General features: G+C 27.5%; 3 protein-coding genes across 7 annotated transcripts; 2 read left to right on the top strand and 1 right to left on the bottom strand.

The window, feature by feature from the left end:
• Positions 1-1,006: 1,006 nt before the first annotated feature.
• Positions 1,007-2,706, bottom strand: LOC126840759 (uncharacterized). Its single transcript, XM_050576695.1, has 3 exons — positions 2,556-2,706; positions 1,848-1,956; positions 1,007-1,302 (listed from the first exon to the last, which is right to left on the bottom strand). The coding sequence occupies exons 1-3, from the start codon at positions 2,607-2,609 to the stop codon at positions 1,007-1,009; spliced, it is 459 nt and encodes a 152-aa protein (XP_050432652.1). The 5' UTR covers positions 2,610-2,706.
• LOC126840771 (uncharacterized) lies at positions 2,597-5,423 on the top strand. Of its 2 annotated transcripts, none has more exons than XM_050576710.1 (3): positions 2,597-2,881; positions 4,403-4,556; positions 4,960-5,423. In XM_050576710.1, exons 1-3 carry the CDS (start codon positions 2,876-2,878, stop codon positions 5,190-5,192), a joined length of 393 nt encoding a protein of 130 aa, XP_050432667.1. In that variant the 5' UTR covers positions 2,597-2,875; the 3' UTR covers positions 5,193-5,423. The 2 variants fall into 2 exon arrangements, with proteins under 2 accessions (XP_050432667.1, XP_050432668.1); XM_050576711.1 differs by lacking the exon at positions 4,403-4,556 and adding an exon at positions 4,059-4,122.
• A 2,819-nt stretch (positions 5,424-8,242) lies between these two features.
• LOC126840619 (uncharacterized) lies at positions 8,243-19,610 on the top strand. 4 transcript variants are annotated; one of them, XR_007686077.1, is made up of 8 exons: positions 8,243-8,375; positions 8,706-8,768; positions 8,884-9,043; positions 9,445-11,268; positions 17,191-17,253; positions 17,918-18,032; positions 18,499-19,475; positions 19,596-19,610. XR_007686077.1 is itself a non-coding variant. In XM_050576481.1 (4 exons), the coding sequence occupies exons 1-4, from the start codon at positions 17,041-17,043 to the stop codon at positions 18,750-18,752; spliced, it is 447 nt and encodes a 148-aa protein (XP_050432438.1). In that variant the 5' UTR covers positions 16,986-17,040; the 3' UTR covers positions 18,753-18,884. The 4 variants fall into 4 exon arrangements, 2 of the variants coding, with proteins under 2 accessions (XP_050432438.1, XP_050432439.1); XR_007686078.1 differs by lacking the exons at positions 8,243-8,375; positions 19,596-19,610 and adding an exon at positions 8,446-8,464 and having other exon boundaries at positions 18,499-18,884; XM_050576481.1 differs by lacking the exons at positions 8,243-8,375; positions 8,706-8,768; positions 8,884-9,043; positions 9,445-11,268; positions 19,596-19,610 and adding an exon at positions 16,986-17,055 and having other exon boundaries at positions 18,499-18,884.
• Positions 19,611-19,972: the final 362 nt, after the last annotated feature.

Raw genomic sequence — 19,972 nt, 5'->3', positions numbered from 1 at the left:
TACTTATGATCCCGATTTTGGTAATGGTCATGTTTACGCCAACTGAAAAATACTCGCTTAATTTTGGTTTTAGAGTAAAAGCTCCCATTATAAAATTAAAAGAAAACAATATTCCGGAGGGCAAGGCGGTGCTTTTTTTTTAAAAAAAATTTGTTTTTTGAAAAGTTACAGTCATTTTAAAATGTTAAAATAGTAGTTATTTCTAAACTATGTATTGGGCGGTATACTTGAAATAATGAAAAAAACGCACCGTCTTGTCCTCCGGAATATTGTTTTCTTTTAATTTTATAATGTGTGCTTTTACTCTAAAACCAAAATTAAGCGAGTTATTTTCAGTCTGCTTAAACATGTAGAGATGAAAAAACATTTGTAAATCGCTTTCAATGATGCTGTGATAGTCCAACAAATAAATTAACTACCAAAATAGAGCCCTAGTTATTGAACTAATAATTACACATCATAGTTTAACCTTTAAAATACGATTTTGTAAGAAATTACCTATACTTTACTCATTAAAAATGGGCGGTACGACGCCTTCTTAACAAAGAAACGTAATTCCTTCAAATCTAAATTAGTTTAAATACGATGTTTAAAAGAAAATTGACTAAACCCTTATAATGACCACGTACCAACGATATTATCATAAAGTAATCCGTTATCACTCATCAAATTCTCACTTTTTACAACAAAATTGTGTTCGTAGTTTACTTATTATGAAGAATATTGCAATATTATTCAAGTATTCAAGTTAAAAAAGTTTCTTAAACATATGTGTAAAAACAACAAAATCCAAGTTGGAAAAGTCAAGTAATGTACAATTTGCTGATGAATACCACACATATTCGATAAAAAATTTAAAATGTTATATAGTTTAAAATATTTCAATATATATATTTATGTTTATATATAGCTTAAAGAACAACACAAAATAAATTAAAAAATAAAATAACAACAATTTGAAAAAAAAATATTAGAAATTCTATCAACTGGAATATAATTATATAATTTACAAATCAACAATTTGTTTGTAATATTGATGAACTAAACTTGTATTATCATTAATTATCTCTGATATGAACAATTCGACGAAGTTTTCAATTAATTTTATAGCCACTTCCGATTTGCCATTAAAAGCTACTTGTATTGTCTGTGCAACGTTCATATCTCGGTTATTGATAGATTCATCTATTATTGATTTGATTAAAAAAGCACGTCCTTCGTCAATTTTATTAGCTATTATTAAGCTTTTTGCTTCCTTAGCCGCTTTAACAAAGTTTGTGTGTAACGTGTCTTGAAATTGATCTGTAAACCAAAAAAAATTTAAAATAGTTATATATATAATTTATAAGTTAACGGCGACATAAAAAAATTAAGCATTAGGAACAGAGTTGCGTTTTATATTTCGGGGTATGGTGTTTTTTTTTGGGGAAGATGCATTAAACATATCTAAATTAAATTCCCCATTAAAAAAATCGCCTCGTTTTATTAATTTTACCTAGTTCTGATTTTTGTAATTTTATTAAACTTGAAAAAATCAGGATAAATTCCCTCTTTATTTTAATCGACAAAGTTTTTAAACACGATGTTTTCAATCTAATATCCGTCAATTTTTTTATACTTAAAAATTATCCATAATATTTGTTAAACCCGAACAATATCTTTATGAATATGTTTTTTGTTAGGATTTTCTATGTACAACTGAGAATTAAAGAAATATAGGTGTTCTGAAAGCTCCAATAAAAAATCAGTGGTCTCAATAGAAAAATAGATCTTTATAAGTAATATAACCTGTTTTTCTTCTTGATTATTACACAAAAATAAATCAAAATATTGTTTCTAATACTCACGGTTTTTCAATTGGTGGTCCGTTAAAAATAATCCAAACCAACTAAGATGTAAGCGATAGCGAAGGTTTGATATACATGAAGGTAAATCATCTTCACTAGTGCCAGAAATCTAAAGCACACATAATATTATTACTACAAGTATCTTAATAGTCAAATATCATTTGACTTTCATTTGACTGCGGTCAAATACCATTCTATTCAAATATAATAGTTTTACGTCTTCAGTAAAGATAGGTCAAAAAATATTTTTCGTGAACTTTTATAGGGAATTAGTTATGGTAATCAAAATGTCCAGCAAAATATTCTTAACTTAAAAAGTTGTAATAATTTGTACATTATCATTTAAGAATCTTAATTCCACGGGATTTTAACATCTAACGAATGGTAAATAGCTGAATAATATATCAAGTATGTTTTTTTTTTACATTTTTAACCGAGAAGACGGGGGGGAGGGTTGGAACGGTCGTCAGTTATTTCACCCCCCATTCCTCCAAGTTTGAGCAAACTAATAACTGTGAAAGCATGAAAAATAATAATTTGAAAAAGTCTAATATCTTTTAAGATATTGACTGGTTCATAGTAAGTGAATTATCTTGTATGTACAATAACAATTTTGAGAAAAGTATAATAAATATCGTATGGATAGGATCAAATTCAAATTTTATTATGAAATAGTTTAAAATTTGTCCAAAATGTATATTTACTTACAATAAGACTGTAAAAAAACATTGCAGCTAACACAATATTCATGTTTGATTTCATCGTAAATAGCTAAAACAGTAAAATCCTTATAAATAGTTTTGTCATCCACAGACAGTATTAGTGTCTTCTTAAATGTTACTTACTTATTTAACGTTTGATAAATTTAACACATAGACACCCAAAAAAACACTAATACAGTTTGTGCCCAGTTTACCATTTAAAAGCGAGATTTATGACTTTTAAGACACGTCACATTTTTTTTACTTGCGTGTAAAATTCTTTATTGTGTTTACTTGGAGCCAAATATAATATGCTTTCTTCAAGATATGAAGGTAACAGACCAATCGGATTCAATTGTATACAGGGTGCTTTCCACCATTTTGTGCATTTTTGCACACAAATTTTTTTTTTTTTTACTAGCGTCTTCGACTGTCTTAAAACAAATACTAAATTCTTATTTTTACATACATAGAACCAACTTCAAAAGAATGTACGAATTTTTCAGCTTTCGAATTTTTGTTACTTATTTGAAAAAAAAATGTCTTTTCAGTTTATAAAATCATTGCGTTGAAATTTTGTAATTGTTCAAGCACCCAATATCATACTATAACATTTTATATTAAAAATTCAATGGTTATAATAAATCATAAGTTGACAATTTTTAATATTTTTTTTTGCGCTGCTGTCTTTGACTGTCATAGGAAAAAATATTAAATTCTTAAGTATTATTGAACATACATTGTGCATCCAACGTTAAAAGTACGTACAAATTTATCAATACTCGAATTTCTTTTACTTTTTTTTATTATTATTATATCTGTATAACCTACCTAGCTCAGAGACGTAGTTACTCTTATAACAAAACTAAATTTTATCCGTCTATAATATTGCGTTATTATATATGTAGTCCACTCTAGTGGATTAAATATTATACTCTTAATTATTTATTTCATTATTACTAGGTAGCGTACTGATTTTAATTAGAAACATTGTTTAACATATATTTTACTGATAAAGTTGTCAATACCGGTGTGTTGATACCGTCGAAGTTTCTAAGTAAAGTCAGGTGGAGATAAGACTGTACGTTAACATTTTTTTAATAAACGTTATTTAACATATTTTTTTATAAAAATAACTAAATTATATCATTTTTTTTTTTTTAATTTTGAAGAAAAAAAATTGAAATTAATTTCGGCCTATGCCCGTAATTATATAAAAATGACTAATTTGAGTCGCTGATTAAATGATAAAAATTTTAGAAATTAAAAACTAGTTGAAATCGTTGTTAAAATAATTTTAACAAAACACTATTTTATATTTCAAAACGAGTGATAAAAAAAAAAATAATAAAGTTCTTATATAAGACCAAGAGAAATTTAAAAAAATGTATGAGGTCGAGTCGATGACCACTTGCTTTTACTCAGAATGCCCCCATTACATATATATATATATATATATATATATATATGTATTTTGTTATAAAATATTTAATATGGTATTATGTTTTAGCAAATTTACGGTGAAATCAGACATGAATCTTGTAATATTGGCAAAGTATATCTTCGGCCTCATTGTAAGTCAACATAGGTTTTGGTATAAATTTAAATAAAATACAGTACTCATCCTTCGAAGTCATTATTATGGTTTCTCGCAGATGGATGCAATGTTTCAATAATATTAATATTTTACTTTTTCTCTGGGGTATAATATTACTGAAAATGACTACAGTGTATATTGATAACATGCAAACTATTTAGGTTTCCTAATATATTAAGACATTTTTTTAAATGTCACACGTGATGAGAATTCTAAAATATTACTAATACTACTTAAAGATCATATTTGTTTTTTAGATTTCATTGAATGCTTCGCCCATGATGAATATATTTAAGAATTTAACACCTTGCCTTAATTCAGAACCTCCACCCAAATCTATATTAAACCTCCAAACAAATATTTATCACCTTGATTTAAAACTGGGTTTAGAAAAAGTGTGTTTAGTAAACTGTGAGTATTAAAAAAAAAATTATCTCTAATAGGCCATAATACAATAAGAGTACTCAACATGATCCAATGACATTACTGTAGAAATTACAGCTTTTTTTATTGGATTATCTAGGGAACTTATTTTTAATTTAATTTTAGTTGTACTAAGCCGAGAGAGTATGCATTAGAAAGTCGATTTAGATTATATACATAACAATTTTAATTTAGAACAGTGTATTGTAGGCAAACTTTTATCCTATGTTTTTTTTCGATACCTGTTACTTTTAAATTCCTGTAACAAAGAGACGCCAAGCTGGCTTGAAAATATTGTACTCGAAATCATTACCAATTAAAGAAAAGCGGATTTTTTCCTTGAAATTTAATAAATTTATGAGACCGTACTTAAAATGATATTTATGTACAGGTAGCGCATTAAAACTAGACCCAGATTATATTGAAGAAGTTTCGAGAGCAAGAAGCTTAATACAAAAGGGTGACATTAGGAATGGACGTATTGCTTTGTTCAACATAACAAAAGCTAGAACTATCCACAAGTTTGATAAATATACCGACGAATCTCCTTATCTTGATAATGTTACAGTACTAATTAACGTGATCGTCCTACAATTCATAGAAGACGTCCAAAATGGATTATGATGTAAATAGATCGACAGATTTTATAAAAAGATCGAAAATAAAATGTTGACAACAGATATTTTTTTCAGTTTAAAAAAATAAAAACTAAATCAAAAGAAATACAATGAACGATAATATAGGTAGCAAGTATAAATGTCAACATTATTATACCTACAACAATTTAACCATGTTTTACGGTCTCGTGCTAGCAATTAAATAAATAACTATGAGTAATACAATTAGTTAAATAATTTCTAAGTTTAAATTGTTGTATTTATTTTGATAAAATAAAACAAAAATCACTGAAATAAAAAAGGAAAATCGTGTAATTATAAATTATGTATATTATAAAAAGTATTCATAATTAGGATACAAAATTAAAAAATGTTCATAAGATAAGATTTATTCAGTTCTAAATAACGTCTTACGGACCATAACAGATTAAATTGTTTGTACATTTATTGTGTAATATAGATATAGAATAACGTTTTCACCAATAACAAATAAATAATAAATTTCATACATTTTGTGTTATTATTTTTTTTATTATTCAAATGTAATTAGTGTTCTAAAAATATAGGTACAAAAGCAGTAGCAAAAAAAAAATTCTGCGTGGACAAAATCTAAAACAGTAACACGCCTGTTTCGAAAATATTGTCAACTGATGGTTTAAAACATTCGATTTTTTTTTTTACTTATGCTGTTAATGTGATATTGTTTAAATATATTAATATAAGAAATAAATGACGATATTCAAAAAAACAAGCATAGTATTATCGTGTGTATCACAATATAGTCAGTGTATAATCAGGTGTTTTTTTATACAGTGCTTTGTTTTATTTATAATGTAATTTATAATTTATTGTATTATTTAAATAATTCCTCGTGTCTGCGATTTAAAATTAACTATGAACAGAAAATCAAAAATATTATAATACACTTGAAGTCAAAACATATTTATAATATAACAAAATTCATAATTGTTCATCAAACAAAATATAATTATTTCTTAAAAATGTCTAAACAATAACCGTCTGCAATTATTTTTTACATAATATAATAAAACCATGCACTGTCTAAGCCAAGTACAGTAAAAAGTTAGCGAAGATGGGTCAAAACAGTTATTAAATCTAAAATGTATTTCATATCACAATCAAAGGCTTCGATACGTCTCCGAGAATAGTTCTAATAACCAAGTAAAGTAAAACATTGCTGCAATTGACTAACAATGATAGTTCAACGACGAACCAAGAATCGTTCGCACAAGTTGTTATTAAAATTGACTATTTGTTTTGAGAATTAATAATAGCAGCAATCATAGAAAAAATCTATGTGCCCAAATCTTAAAATACCCTTCGATAACCTTCGAATTTTAGTAAATGAATAAATTTAAATAATATGAATAAATGATTCATATTAATATTTGCACACACAAAAATACATTATTTAATCTTGGTTAGAGTATTGTATTTACACTATTAACACATGTTAATCTTGTTATACTTGTGTAGGAGTGAGAGTAACCACAGGATGTGTAAACAGTTTAAAAAATACAAAAAATATAAATTTTATAAATATAAAATTTGCACATTATTTTGACGCGGAACGTACAATTAACTAAATATGACAAACAGGGTAAAATGGGGCCGGGCAAAGTTACAAAATAATTTTACTTGAGTTCCTTGATGTTCCTGAGAATACTCCCAAGTTAAGTTTTAATAAAAATGTGAATTCTACATAACATTTACAAAGCATCTATCGTTGCTTCAAGCATGTATTCAAAATCTGTAGCCGTTTTCGGAATAACTATAGGGCTAGAAATATTCAGTTGTAGAGAACAACTTGCATTAAGGCCCCTGAATACAGACCATTTTTAAGGAGTTTTGTATAGGCAATATTTAAGAAAAAATTGGTTTAAATAAATTTCGACCATGTCAATAAATTTACCAGTTAATTTGTATAAGCTTCAAGGTATTATTTTTAATTTAAATAATTATGTCTATGAGTAAAAGCCATTTTAGTTAATACAACACACATTTTTTGTTCCATTGCACAGGCTCAACCAGTCATCCCATAAGTAATATGAAAACAGATTTGAATTTGTCATGAAATTTACTTGAGATCGGCCGACGTAGTTTTTTGATATCTTATTCTTACTATGTATAAAACATGTTTGAACATTTTATACGATTTCAACATTTTAAAATAAAATTCAGGAAGGGTTAAAATTAAAAATTGAAAAAAATACTTTGACCGATGTCAAGTAAACTTCATTCACATCTGATTTTATATTGCTTATCGGATCACTGGTTCAGCCTGTGCAATGGACAAAAAATAATGTGTTTTGGCTGAAAAAACGGTCGGTATCCAGTGGATTAAATAAGTGAATACCAAAGAAATGCTTGAGACATAAACTTTAATAGTAGTCTTTGAATATATAGAATATATTTTATGTTTACGAATTTTAAAGCAGTTCGTCTGTTTCGAGTATACTGTGGACTTGTTATTTGTTATAATCTTGGAATTATTAATATACAACTTATATTAATGAGTGCTTACACAAAAAACAAAATTCGAGGGCGATATTTTTATAAAATGAAACGTGTATAAAGATATTAATTTTATGTAAGTAACAGCAAAATATATTAATTTTTTTGTTAAAATTCTTATTTGGTGTAAATTATTATCATATGTAAAAATCTGATAATAAACTCGACCGAATTTTTAACTAATCACACAATCGATTTCTGGAAGTATAAAATTCAGCCAAATCGGGAAAACCCCAAAACAATTGTCAGGTTTTTTTTTTTATTTCAACTAAAGTCTACAGTCTATACTATATCCAAAGTGAACATCGTTAGATCTGAATGGTGCGCGGTACGACGGCTGCGATGTAATGTACATATATGAGCATTAGGTGTGTCATATTTTGGGGAAAATGGCATTAGACTAACCAGGCTTAGTAGAAGAAATTGAAGTATGAATACTTGAATCCGATTGGTCTAGAAGTTCCTTCACATCTTGAATTAAGTATAATTTGTACCCCATGTAAACACAATAAATCTTAAAAAGAGTATTGCACACAATTTAAGACAATGTGACGTGTGGAGGGTCTCAAATCTAGCTATAAAAAAGCAACCCGAGCATTAACAGTATTAATGGGCTTTTGAGTTTCAACGCGTTAAGTCTATTAAAAGCAAAAAAGTAAGTAAAATTAAAAAAAACTATACTTCGTAAAAAAATTTAATATTTTTCGTTATAATTGTATACAAATTGTTTTTGGTATTATCAATGTAATTATAGATTAATAATATATATGATTTCTCGGTAAATAATTAAAATTTGATTTATTTATTTATTCCGAGTAAATCATATTTAATATTTAAATGAGTAAAAATTTGTAAAAAAATTACTTTAATTTTTTCAACTTATTAACAAATATATAAATAGGTTGTTTCTGTGTTTTTATTCATCCATTACTCATTAGGATATACATCAATTACTTTTAAAAATTAAAAATTGTATATGTTTTAGGTATTTACGATGAAATCAAACACGAGTCTTGTGCTACTTGCAGTGTATTTTTTCGGTCTTATTGTAAGTAAATAAGAATTATGGACTTAATTTTAACTATTTTATTATGAATGTTGGAATTGGTCCACTCATTTCAATATTTTTATACATTAAAGATTGTTTTACATGTGTCTTTCAGATTTCATTAGATGCTGTTGGTCTTCGTAACTTGGGGAGATTCGTCTTTGGTCGTCATGATCGTCACAATTTCGTGCCTCAATCTGTAGTAAACCTTAAAAGAAATATTTCTGATTTTGGTTTAGAATTAGGTTTAACGGAACCGTATTTAATAGAAGAAAGTGAGTCTTTAAAACAATATGTTGGTTAATTTGTATCTAATAAGCAAAGGGAATAAAAGGATAGATTAAAAGATCCGATTTTTTACTCTGTAGAAATCACAATTTTTTTATTGAAATTTTAAAGAATCCTTTATTTTATTATACTCAGATGCCCCTAAAAAAAGCGAAGATATTTTTGGTAGGTCAACCAAACTTCTGGATATTATATTGATGATCAGACAATATGACAGTAGATTTAATATTTGTATTTCTGCTCTTAACTCTTTCTTAGTTATGACATCTTTTTTTATAGTAATACTCTTACAGTATAAAAGTAACATATTATACCTATAACTTAATATACAAATAAATGTATACATTATATAGTTTTACAACGGTTTTTAAAATGTTTTTTGTTACAGGTGCCGATTTAGACGAATTGCCATATTATGTGGCAGCCGGTCTAAATGCAATAGACTTATTTAAAAATACCGGTGCTGAAGCGGGTCGTACATTTTTATTCAGATCATTAGAATTAAAAACTATCGATAATCCAGAACTGTACACGGAACAGGTGATAAGGGAGCGTTTTGGTGGAGATCCGAATAACATAATAGAAAGTATAAATTCCGTCGTTGACTTATTCGTAATAGACGTGGAAAGCGAATTAGCGGAATCATAAATTCAAAATAAATTTTCAAATTAAATTTTAAAAAATGCTGATTTGTAAGTCGTATAATTTTTATTCCTTTGGTTGAATTTCTAATGTGTATTTTACTAATAAACACTATATTTTAAAATATTGAATTAATTTACACTGCAAAATACAGGTAAACAGATTATAATGATTCTTTATGTATTAACATGAATGTATTAAATATTTCTAAAAACAATTAGTTTTACATGGTTGTCCGACCGTTCTAATATGCTACCTTGCTTGTATGTTACATTTATTATTATTTATTTATTAAATAATATGTAATAATCAATTCGTTTTTATTAGTGCGTTTCATTTTATTAATATTTAAATAAAAAAGGTCACACCTATCAACAGTCTAATATATTCAGGTCCTAAATTCTAATATTACTTTGGAGTCATATTTTTGGAGAAAATCAAAATTTAATTTATTTTATATTCAATATTGTCAACAGAAATGATTTAAAAATATTTCTTTAAAATTATATTACAATTATTATTTAGAAATTATTATTAAAATGTTTTAAGGGGGCTCCATACAGACCATTTTTAAGGAGTTTTGTATAGGCAATATTTAAGAAAAAATTGGTTTAAATAAATTTCGACCATGTCAATAAATTTACCGGTTAATTTGTATAAGCTTCAAGGTATTATTTTTAATTTAAATCATTTTATCTATGAGTAAAAGCCATTTTAGTTAATACAACACACATTTTTTGTTCCATCGCACAGGCTCAACCAGTCATCCGATAAGTAATATGAAAACAGATTTGAATTCGTCATGGAATTTACTTGAGATCGGTCGACGTACTTTTTTGATATCTTATTCTTACTATTTATAAAACACGTTTGAACATTTTATACGATTTCAACATTTTAAAATAAAATTTAGAAAGGGTTAAAATTAAAAATTGAAAAAAGTACCTCGACCGATCCTAAATAAACTTCATGAAAAATTCAAATCTGTTTTTAGATTGCTTATAGAATTACTGGTTAGGCCTGTACGATTGAATGAAAATGATGTGTTTTGACTGAAAAAATAGTCTGTATGGAGCCCCCTTAATCCTGTATTGTTTTTTTGTGGTATTACGGTAAAAACTAAAAATGTTGATCGTTTTTATTAAAGTCAAAACATTTTTTTTTTCAATTATTCTACTTTTAACATTGACTTGCAATTACTTCGGGAAAAATAGTTTAATCTTGTCGAAATTGATACCAAACATTTAATAAGGAATTTTAATTTGAAATATTATAAAGTGATATTGAGCGTTTGCGCAAAAACCAAAATTTCAACGCGATAATTTTACAAACTGAAAATAACACTGTAAAGACATTATTTTTTCAAAAAAATAGCAGAAATTCTAATGCTGACTAATTCGTCCATCATTTTGACGTCGCGTTGGTACAATATATGTACAAATACGAATTTAGTATTCGTTTTTAGATGTCGAAGGCAGCAGTTTAAAAAAAAATTCTAACATAACCCGAGCATTAACCGTATTCATTTACTATTGAGTTTCTGTGCGTTAAGTATATTAAACATAAAAAAGTAAGTAAAATTTTAAATAATTATTGTTCGTAAGATAATCAAATGTTTATCATTACATGTTTGTAATATTTTTTTTTTGTATTGTCAATGTATTATAAATTATTAATATATTATTTCTCGGTAAATAATTAAAATTTGCTATTTTTCTTGTTGAAGACATTTTTATTAGGTTAAAAAAGTAGATAGCTCTAAAAATACCAAAAGAAAGGTAAAACTTTAAATTGTGATCATTTGTGCACCCCTGGAATACAAATGGTATAAATACAAAAATATCATTCTTAGGAAAAAATAATTTAAGGTTTTAGTAGGTAACGAACTTAGACGGTGCCTGAAATGGCACTTTGCGCTATCTAGCAGTTAAATCATATAGTAGGAAAAAACTGATTAGTGCAAAATATGGTAGATATCTTTCTCGTGTTGCCAGTAGTGGAGCCAACCCAAAATGGACGTTTTTTTAGTTATGCCGTTTGTACTAGAGGGGTACGATTTTATAGTGAACCACTTAATATCTCATAGGGTTTAATAAGAAATTAAATTTTATTCCTATAATTTTTTTATACAATGTGATCTCAAATTTTTACAATTTTTTTTTGTTTTACCCCCTCCCAACTTAGCTTTTTAGATAGCAATTTTTAAAAAATTAAATGGTAACGCATATATTTCATTAACTTTTTCAATTGAGAATAATGTACTGAAAATAATGTTGATTGGTCGATGACCCGTTTTAAATAACTAATTTTAAAATTATTGAAGTTTCAAGTTTAGGACAGGAGGAAAGATGAAGTGTAGTATAATTTTTATCTGCCCCTCCCGTCCTAATTTTTAAACTCTTATGACTTTAAAAATAGTTGTTCTAACCTGGTTATCGACCGGTTGACATTTTATGTACATTATTATCAACAAATAAAATATCTTATTAAACCCTATCAACAAAATCTCATATGGTGGTTCACCATAAAATGATCACTTTGGAAATAAATATCTCTTGATTCTTAATAGAACACTTGGCACATAGTACTTTATGGAAAAGATTCTATTTAAATTTGTATTTTTTTGATAGTACTGCTCATTTCTTCATCGGACACGTGTATTTCCCTAGACAAAATTTTGACTACACTTAAATAAGTTGCGTTGAAAGGATAGAAAAAATGTCAAAATACAAAATGGGTTTCTCTTTTTCCGATTAAATAATAAATGTGTATATTACTGCGTCGAATATTTTCAGAAAATTCCTTTCATTTTATCAACTCATTAACAAATATATAAATAGGTCACGTTCTTATTACTATAATATTTATTCATTCATAAACGGTAATTACTTTTTTAATTAAAAATTGTATGTGTTTTAGTAATTTACGATGATATCCAAGACGAGTCTTGTGTTAATTGCTGTGTATTTTTTCGGTCTAATTGTAAGTAAACATAGATTTTTGACTATTTTATAATAAGAGTTACATTTAATCCTCTGCTTTCGATATATTTATACATTAAAACATATTGTTTGATGATCTCAATAATGTAATCTCTATACATAAATCATAGATTCTAACCCAAAACAATTACTAATATTGTAATATTTACAGACATCAGATGTATAGTGTATACAAATATTTTTTGAATTTTTTTTTTTTTAAATAGCAAAAACACAATTTTACAATGTTTTAAGAATAATTTTATTTTACTTCAATATTTATATCATACAAGCTATTTAGATCCCTCAAAAAATCAGACAACCACTATTTCCCTGATTATAAGTTGATAAAAATTTTTCTTTGACCTATCTTCACAGTAGATTCAAAACTTTTATACTTAAGTACACAAATAGTATTTGACCACAATTGGTAAAAACTCTATTACGGTTCTGTTTTAGATTTTTTTGGACGCTCATAGTCTCCGTAACGTTAAGCAATCCAGCTTTCATCGTGATGACCGTCATAATTTCGTGCCCTTAGCTGTAATAAACCTTGGAGAAAATATTACTAATTTTGGTTTAGAACTAGGTTTAATGGAACCGAACTTAGTAAAAGAAAGTGAGTATTTAAAACAATATTTTAGTTCATTTGTATCTAATAAGTAAAGAGAATGATAGGTTAGATTGAAAGATCCGATTTTTTACTTTGTAGAAATCACAATTATTTTATTGGAATTTTTAGGAATCCTATACTTATTTTTGTTCTCAGTTGTACCTAGAAAAAGCGAAGATATTTTTCGAAGGTCAACCAATCTTCTGGATAATATATTAAGGATCTAAAAATATGTCAAATAGTAGATTTAAAATGTTTACGTTACACCAAGAAATTTAAATTTAGATAAATACATTCAAAAATATGTAGTCAACTATTATTAATTAAATAAAATTCCATCATTATTAGGTACATTGTGATTTTATACATTTTGTCATGGTATCAATAATTGTATGTTTTCCTGAAATATTATGTCTGTATCTTGTCTGAAATGTATATAAGGAAAACCTCTTTAGCCAGCTTGAAAATTAAATTCAAAATCTCAGCCGATTAAAGTAAAACCAGCGACTATCCGGATTTCTTTAGAATTAATACAATTACGAGTCTGGTCATATTTAAATCGGTGAAACGAGCCAAATATTTTAATGGGACATTTAATCAAACATTCATGTTTTAATTTAATTTATGTTAATCAATAATATACATATGTATTAGGGTGGACTTTAAATGAGACATAGCGTTGGATGGCGTCATCCAGCTCCAAATATTGTAATCAACTACTTCTTCATCTTCGCCTTACACTCCCAACTGCATGGAATCAGACCACCCTAGAACTACGCCTCCCGTAGAGCTCGATCTCCTACATCTCTTTTAATCACCCCAGCCCCACTCTCTATTCCGTCTATCTATCTTATCTTCGGTCTTCCTCTTTTCCTCTACGTTCATCTTAATAACAACTCACATTGTCTGCCTCTGCCTCATCTCTCCTCATAATACGATTGAACCATCCCAACCTATTATTCCTCAGTTTCCCCACAATCCACTCTTAGATTCCCCTTTTATGTTTATTTTTTCTTTTATCTTCTATAAAAAATTAAAGAAATTTTGGAATATTTAGAGCCGGTTGATAACTATCTAACGTGGAATTCAAAAAACAATACGGACCACCCTAATATATATTATAAAGTATTATAGGTAATAGTTTTTAAAATATTATTTGTTACAGGAGCCGATTTAGGCGAATGGCCATATTATGTGACAGCCGGTCTACATGCAATAGAATTATTTAAAAATACCGGTGCTGAAGCGGGTCGTGCATTTTTATTCAGGTCATTAGAATTGAAAACTATCGATAATCCAGAACTGTACACAGAACAGGTGATAAGGGAGCGTTTTGGTCGAGATCCGAATAACATAATAGAAAGTATAAACAGCGTCGTTGAAATGTTTGCAAGAGAAGTGGAAAGCGAATTAGCGGAAAAATTTGATGATTATGAAAATTATGATGATTTTTATGTTGTATGATTTTTTTTTCATTTAGCTGAATTTCTAATATGTATTTTACGAATAAACTATAATCATATTTAAAACTGTTGTTCATTTTTTTATTTATTATGACGTATTATTCGTTTAGTTCTACATTGGTATTCATCGACACATTTTATATTATGGTACTTTGCATATTGAATTAGGTTATAATTTGTTTTATACGTTGTTGTATAGGTAAACTACATTGTTTATAAGCCGAAAAACCGAATTAACAAAAAAAATATGTGACCGAATATTTAAAAAAGTAATTTCACTAAGAATTTAAAATATTTTTTTGCAGAGAATATCGTGGATAACGGTATTTTATTTTTTACCACAACTAAGACCAACTTTTCTTGGCTATTTTTATCAATTTTACTATATTATATCAATACAATAAAAAACTAGTGAAATACGGAAGTTGTGAAAATGAAACATGTCGCAATTAACAGCTATGAAAAGGCAACCTGAGCGTTAAAGTATGTATTAGGATTTATTTGGGTTTCTGTATTATAAAGATAAATATCGATAAAACTGTACTTTCATATACATATATATATATATATATATATATATATATATATATATATATATATATATAATATTTTATTTTGCTATTAGGTGTACTTTTAGAGCTAAGGGTTGAACTATAACGTTTACATTTTCTTTAATAAAATAATGTTTATTTACACCCATTAAGGGCAATAAAGTGCAGAACAAGAAATCTAAATAAGTAAATACAAACATATATATCTTTGGTCCCGGGGAGAAAGGGCTTAGTCAATTTTTCACAAAAAAATGTTTTCCGTAGATTTAAAGATTTATTTTTTCTGATTTTTTTGGTTCAATTGGCATAAGTCAGCGACGAATATTACTCATATTATCGAACAATACTAAAACGTGTATGTATTTTTAAACTTTCAAACAACTGTTTTGAAAAGTTGATTAAATTGACTTAAGCCCCGGGACCAAAAATATATATATATAGATACATGAAAAATAATAATAGTATAATAATAATTTTTTTATAATCTAGTCTACATTATTAATTTGTAAACATAAACACCGAAATTTGGACTCACTGTCGTGATTGAAATCAAATTCGAGTTCATCCTACTCAGGGGCCTGTTCAACCCATAAGATGTTGAGTGGAACTGAACATGGAAAGTGGTCTGGTGGAGAATGTTGGGACATGCCAACCCACTAATTTTAAAAGGTCAGGGCAATTTATTTTGTTATTAACTAATTTATGTATGAAAGATACATCATTATACTCACGCCTAACACTAAGTGAGTGGAGACCCAAATCGGACCGAAGTTCCAATGTTAAACACTGAAAACCAAATTTGCGTCTAAGGTTTCTTAAAAAGCAAGACTGAACGCAATTTAACCGGTTAAACAGACCCATCGCGGAAGGATTCCAAACTATAGAGCCGTCTGAATACCAGTCCTGAACGAATAAGAGAGCAATATAAAACCTTTAAACAATGGATGTCGTTAAAATTCCAACACTGCCTCTTCATAAAGCCTAACATACGCATAGCTTTATTATGTATATAATAAAGTATAGTCAAATGTATATTAAAAAAGTATAGGCAAATTTTTTTTTATAAAAGAAACTACAAATAAGTGCAGAATTACACCTTGACCGTTTTATGTTTCTAAGTTGTTATACGTCAATGAATACACAGTCAACATTTATTTGAAATAAATTTGCATTGTCAATTATTGTTGATTATGGGTTATATTGTTAATTATGTGGGTAACAACGGCAACAAATTATAGACAAACAATCAACCTGAAGGTCTTTGTTTAAAGTGATTTAACCTCCCTGCGCCAATATTCTCCGTCCCTCTAAGCCACTGTAAAGGATTTTTGTTTTATAAATATTCATCGAAAACAAAATTTGAACGCGATAATTTTACATACAGGAAATTCTATAAAGATATTATTTTCAAACATATAACTTTGGTTGAAAATAGAAAATTGTCGCGTTTTCATGATTTTAGTACTCGTAGTCATTGTCTGTAATCGTTCGTACAAGTGTTTTTATCAAAATTTATTTTTTTTTATGTATTAATAAAAACAGAAACTGTGAAAAAAACAATGTGCACAAATATCAAAATAGTATGTGCGCTTCGATAAATTTGCTAACTCGATGATTTAGGTATGATTCGAAGGTTAATTTTTTGCCCACACGAACAAACAAAACAAACTATAAAAAGGCAACTTAATCATTAACAGTATCAGTGTTTTATTTGAGTTTCTATGCGTTAAGTTTATGAAACATAAAAAAGTAAGTACAATTTAAAATTAAGTGTTTATAACAATTTGTTTGTATTGCCAACACAGAACCATTACACCTGAAATTAACATAATATGTTTGATGACACTACTAATTATAATTATTAGGCGGTTTTTATTATTTTAGGTATTTACGATGAAATCAAACATCAATCTTGTGTTGTTTGCAGTGTATTTTTTCGGTCTTCATGTAAGTAAATATAGATTTTGGATTAAATTTCAACTATTATTTTCATTATTAAGAGGACGCTACCTAGGTCATTTCTAAGAAGTAAAGTATACGCAATTTTTCGAAAAATCTTAAATTACAGCTTGAACTATAATGTATACTTATTAATACAGTAATGAATATACTTTATTGATTGTCATTTTTTTTGGTCAGACTATCACAGTCATTTCTATAGGATAAATTACAATCTAAAGTGCTTTGCGCGGGACAAATATGTGAGGCCAGTATTAATAGGTAGTAAATTTACCAAATTATCACGATGTAGAGAGAACAACTTTATCCATGGTGTAGCATTTTAATTTTTCGATATCTATACTTAATATTTGTTTATAAAAAAAATGAAAACGAAAAAAAAAATGAATAATTACGAATGAATAATTTTGATTGTGCTTCAGTTTATCAAAAAACTAAAACCGCTACCTCGTAGATAAAGTTTCTCTATCCATTGTAAAAATTGTATACGACTACTCTAAATACCGCCCTCACATTCTTGTCCCCCGAAAAACCATTTTTCGTGGATAAATTACGGTGGGTATTTTATACATGCAATGTATTTTTATACATTAAAAATATTGTTTTTTTTTTACATTTTTGCATTAGTACTAATATTATGTGTGTCTTGCAGATTTCTGGCATACGTTCCGGTATAGAATTCGTGCCTCAATCTATACTAAACCTTCACAAACATTTTTATTTGTCTACTTTAGTAAAGTGTTTAAGAACAGAGCTTATGACAAACGGTGAGTATTAAAAACACATTTTTTGTTAAATAAGCAAAGAGGAAAAATGATCACTGAAAAAGATCCATTTTCATTCGGTATAGACCACTGATTTTTTATTTGGGCTTTTAGGCTTTTAGAAGAATATAATAGAAAGAAAATATTGTATAATATTAGATTATATTGACATTAATCAGCACATGTCTCACGTTTAACTCTTTTTATTAGATAATACAATATTATTTTACTTACCAATTGTAAGTCATTATATAATGTTTTGATCGGTTTACAAGAAAGAAAATGCTGACTACATTAACTGATATTCCTTAGAATACAGTAGAACAAAAGAAGTTCTTTATTTAAATCTCAATAATGTTTAATGTATGACATTAAGAAATGATACCCTGAAATCTTAAATCATACCGTTTACTTATACTTTGTAATATAATTATCTATTTTAACTGTTTTAATATGTTATTTTTGTCAGAGGAATATTTAGATAATTTAAAATCAGAGTTGGCTGAAGCGGCTCATACCGCAAGAATTACAATACAAGCTGGAGATATTGAAGGGGGACGTGTATCTTTATACAGTTCAATAAAAGAAAAAATTATCGATGACCCAGAACTTTGCACAGAACAGGCGGCGAACGATTTGTTTGCAGGAGGTCTCGAAGAGGTTAAAAGACATATACGTTTTATCGTCAACTTGTTTGTACAAGACGTGAGAGGTGGATTATGAATCATAGATTTGATATTAATCTTTAAACGAAACATTCTGTTGAATTGATAATTATACTAATTTTAGTTTCATTTGTTTGCAAAAATTATTTATTTTTAAACTATATAATTAAAATTGTAGTTAATAGTTTAATTTGTTACGTGTTATCCTATACTCTATAATTATTTATCAATGGCGATACTCCCTATTTGACATTTGCATCTGGGATTTAAAAATTGTTTTTTATACATGGTTTTATGGGAGAATTAGTACAATATTCATATCCTACAAATCGCACTCTCCAGCATTAAAGTATCTCTGTTGTATTAATATACATTAAATAAAAAAAAAGGCCACCTAATACTAAGAATATCTTCGTTTGATGTTATCATTATTGAATTATTCAACCAAAATAAGCATTTATTACCTTTTGCAGTTTTTAGATTATGTTTGTTTTTTCCTTTTAAAAATACATTATTAATGTAAACAAAAAGTTAGTTATTTTAGATATTTTGCTGAAAAATTATTTTAGAAATTGTAATGTGACTTAAAATTATACATTCACATATCAACAAATTGACGAATATTGTGAATATACAGGATAATAGTGCAATAGCCATAAGCAAAGATGATGTGTCGTTAAAAATCTATCAAAAAACTTGAAATTTTCGATTTTTTTTTAAATATTTTGTTCTCTGGGTTGCGGGAACATATGGATGGGTCGAAAAAGTCATTATGGTTATTGTAAGTGTGAGTTTTTACACTTTGTAGACAAGTTGTACGACTTTCGAAGCTTGCTTAATCTTGAAATAACTCCACTTCTAATCGAAAGATTTTCACGTTCTTGGTCTCGTTCTGTTTCAGGGGTGATATGCTGTTTTTTTTTAATAAAGTTTGTGAAGCCGCCAAAAAATTACAAATATTCAGTAACAGCAAAACGATCCCCAAAAATGTTCGAGTATATCACCCGCATCAGAATGAGACCAAGGACGCAATTTCTCCATCGATTAGAAGTAGAGCTATTTCGACTTCTATGAGAGTACTTTTTTCCCCCCTAAATTAATCCCATCGGTCACTGCAAATATGTATATAACCACAAATGTTAAAATTTGTAACACATACACATTTTTATAGATTATATTTTGTACACTTTGATACAAATTATTATTGCTGTACAACATATGTATATGATAGAACTTATTATGACCTTCGAATTTTCGATACAACAAGTCATGGTCGTA

The sequence above is a fragment of the Adelges cooleyi genome, unplaced genomic scaffold, assembly GCF_023614345.1.
Source record: "Adelges cooleyi isolate 19-005CV unplaced genomic scaffold, UGA_ACOO_1.1 ACOO_flye_CR_arks_rails_tigmint_CR_PRNA_376, whole genome shotgun sequence".
NCBI classification, from domain to species: Eukaryota; Metazoa; Arthropoda; class Insecta; order Hemiptera; family Adelgidae; genus Adelges; species Adelges cooleyi.
The sequence above is the reverse complement of the archived record's forward strand: the minus strand, read 5'-3'. Positions and strand labels throughout refer to the sequence as shown.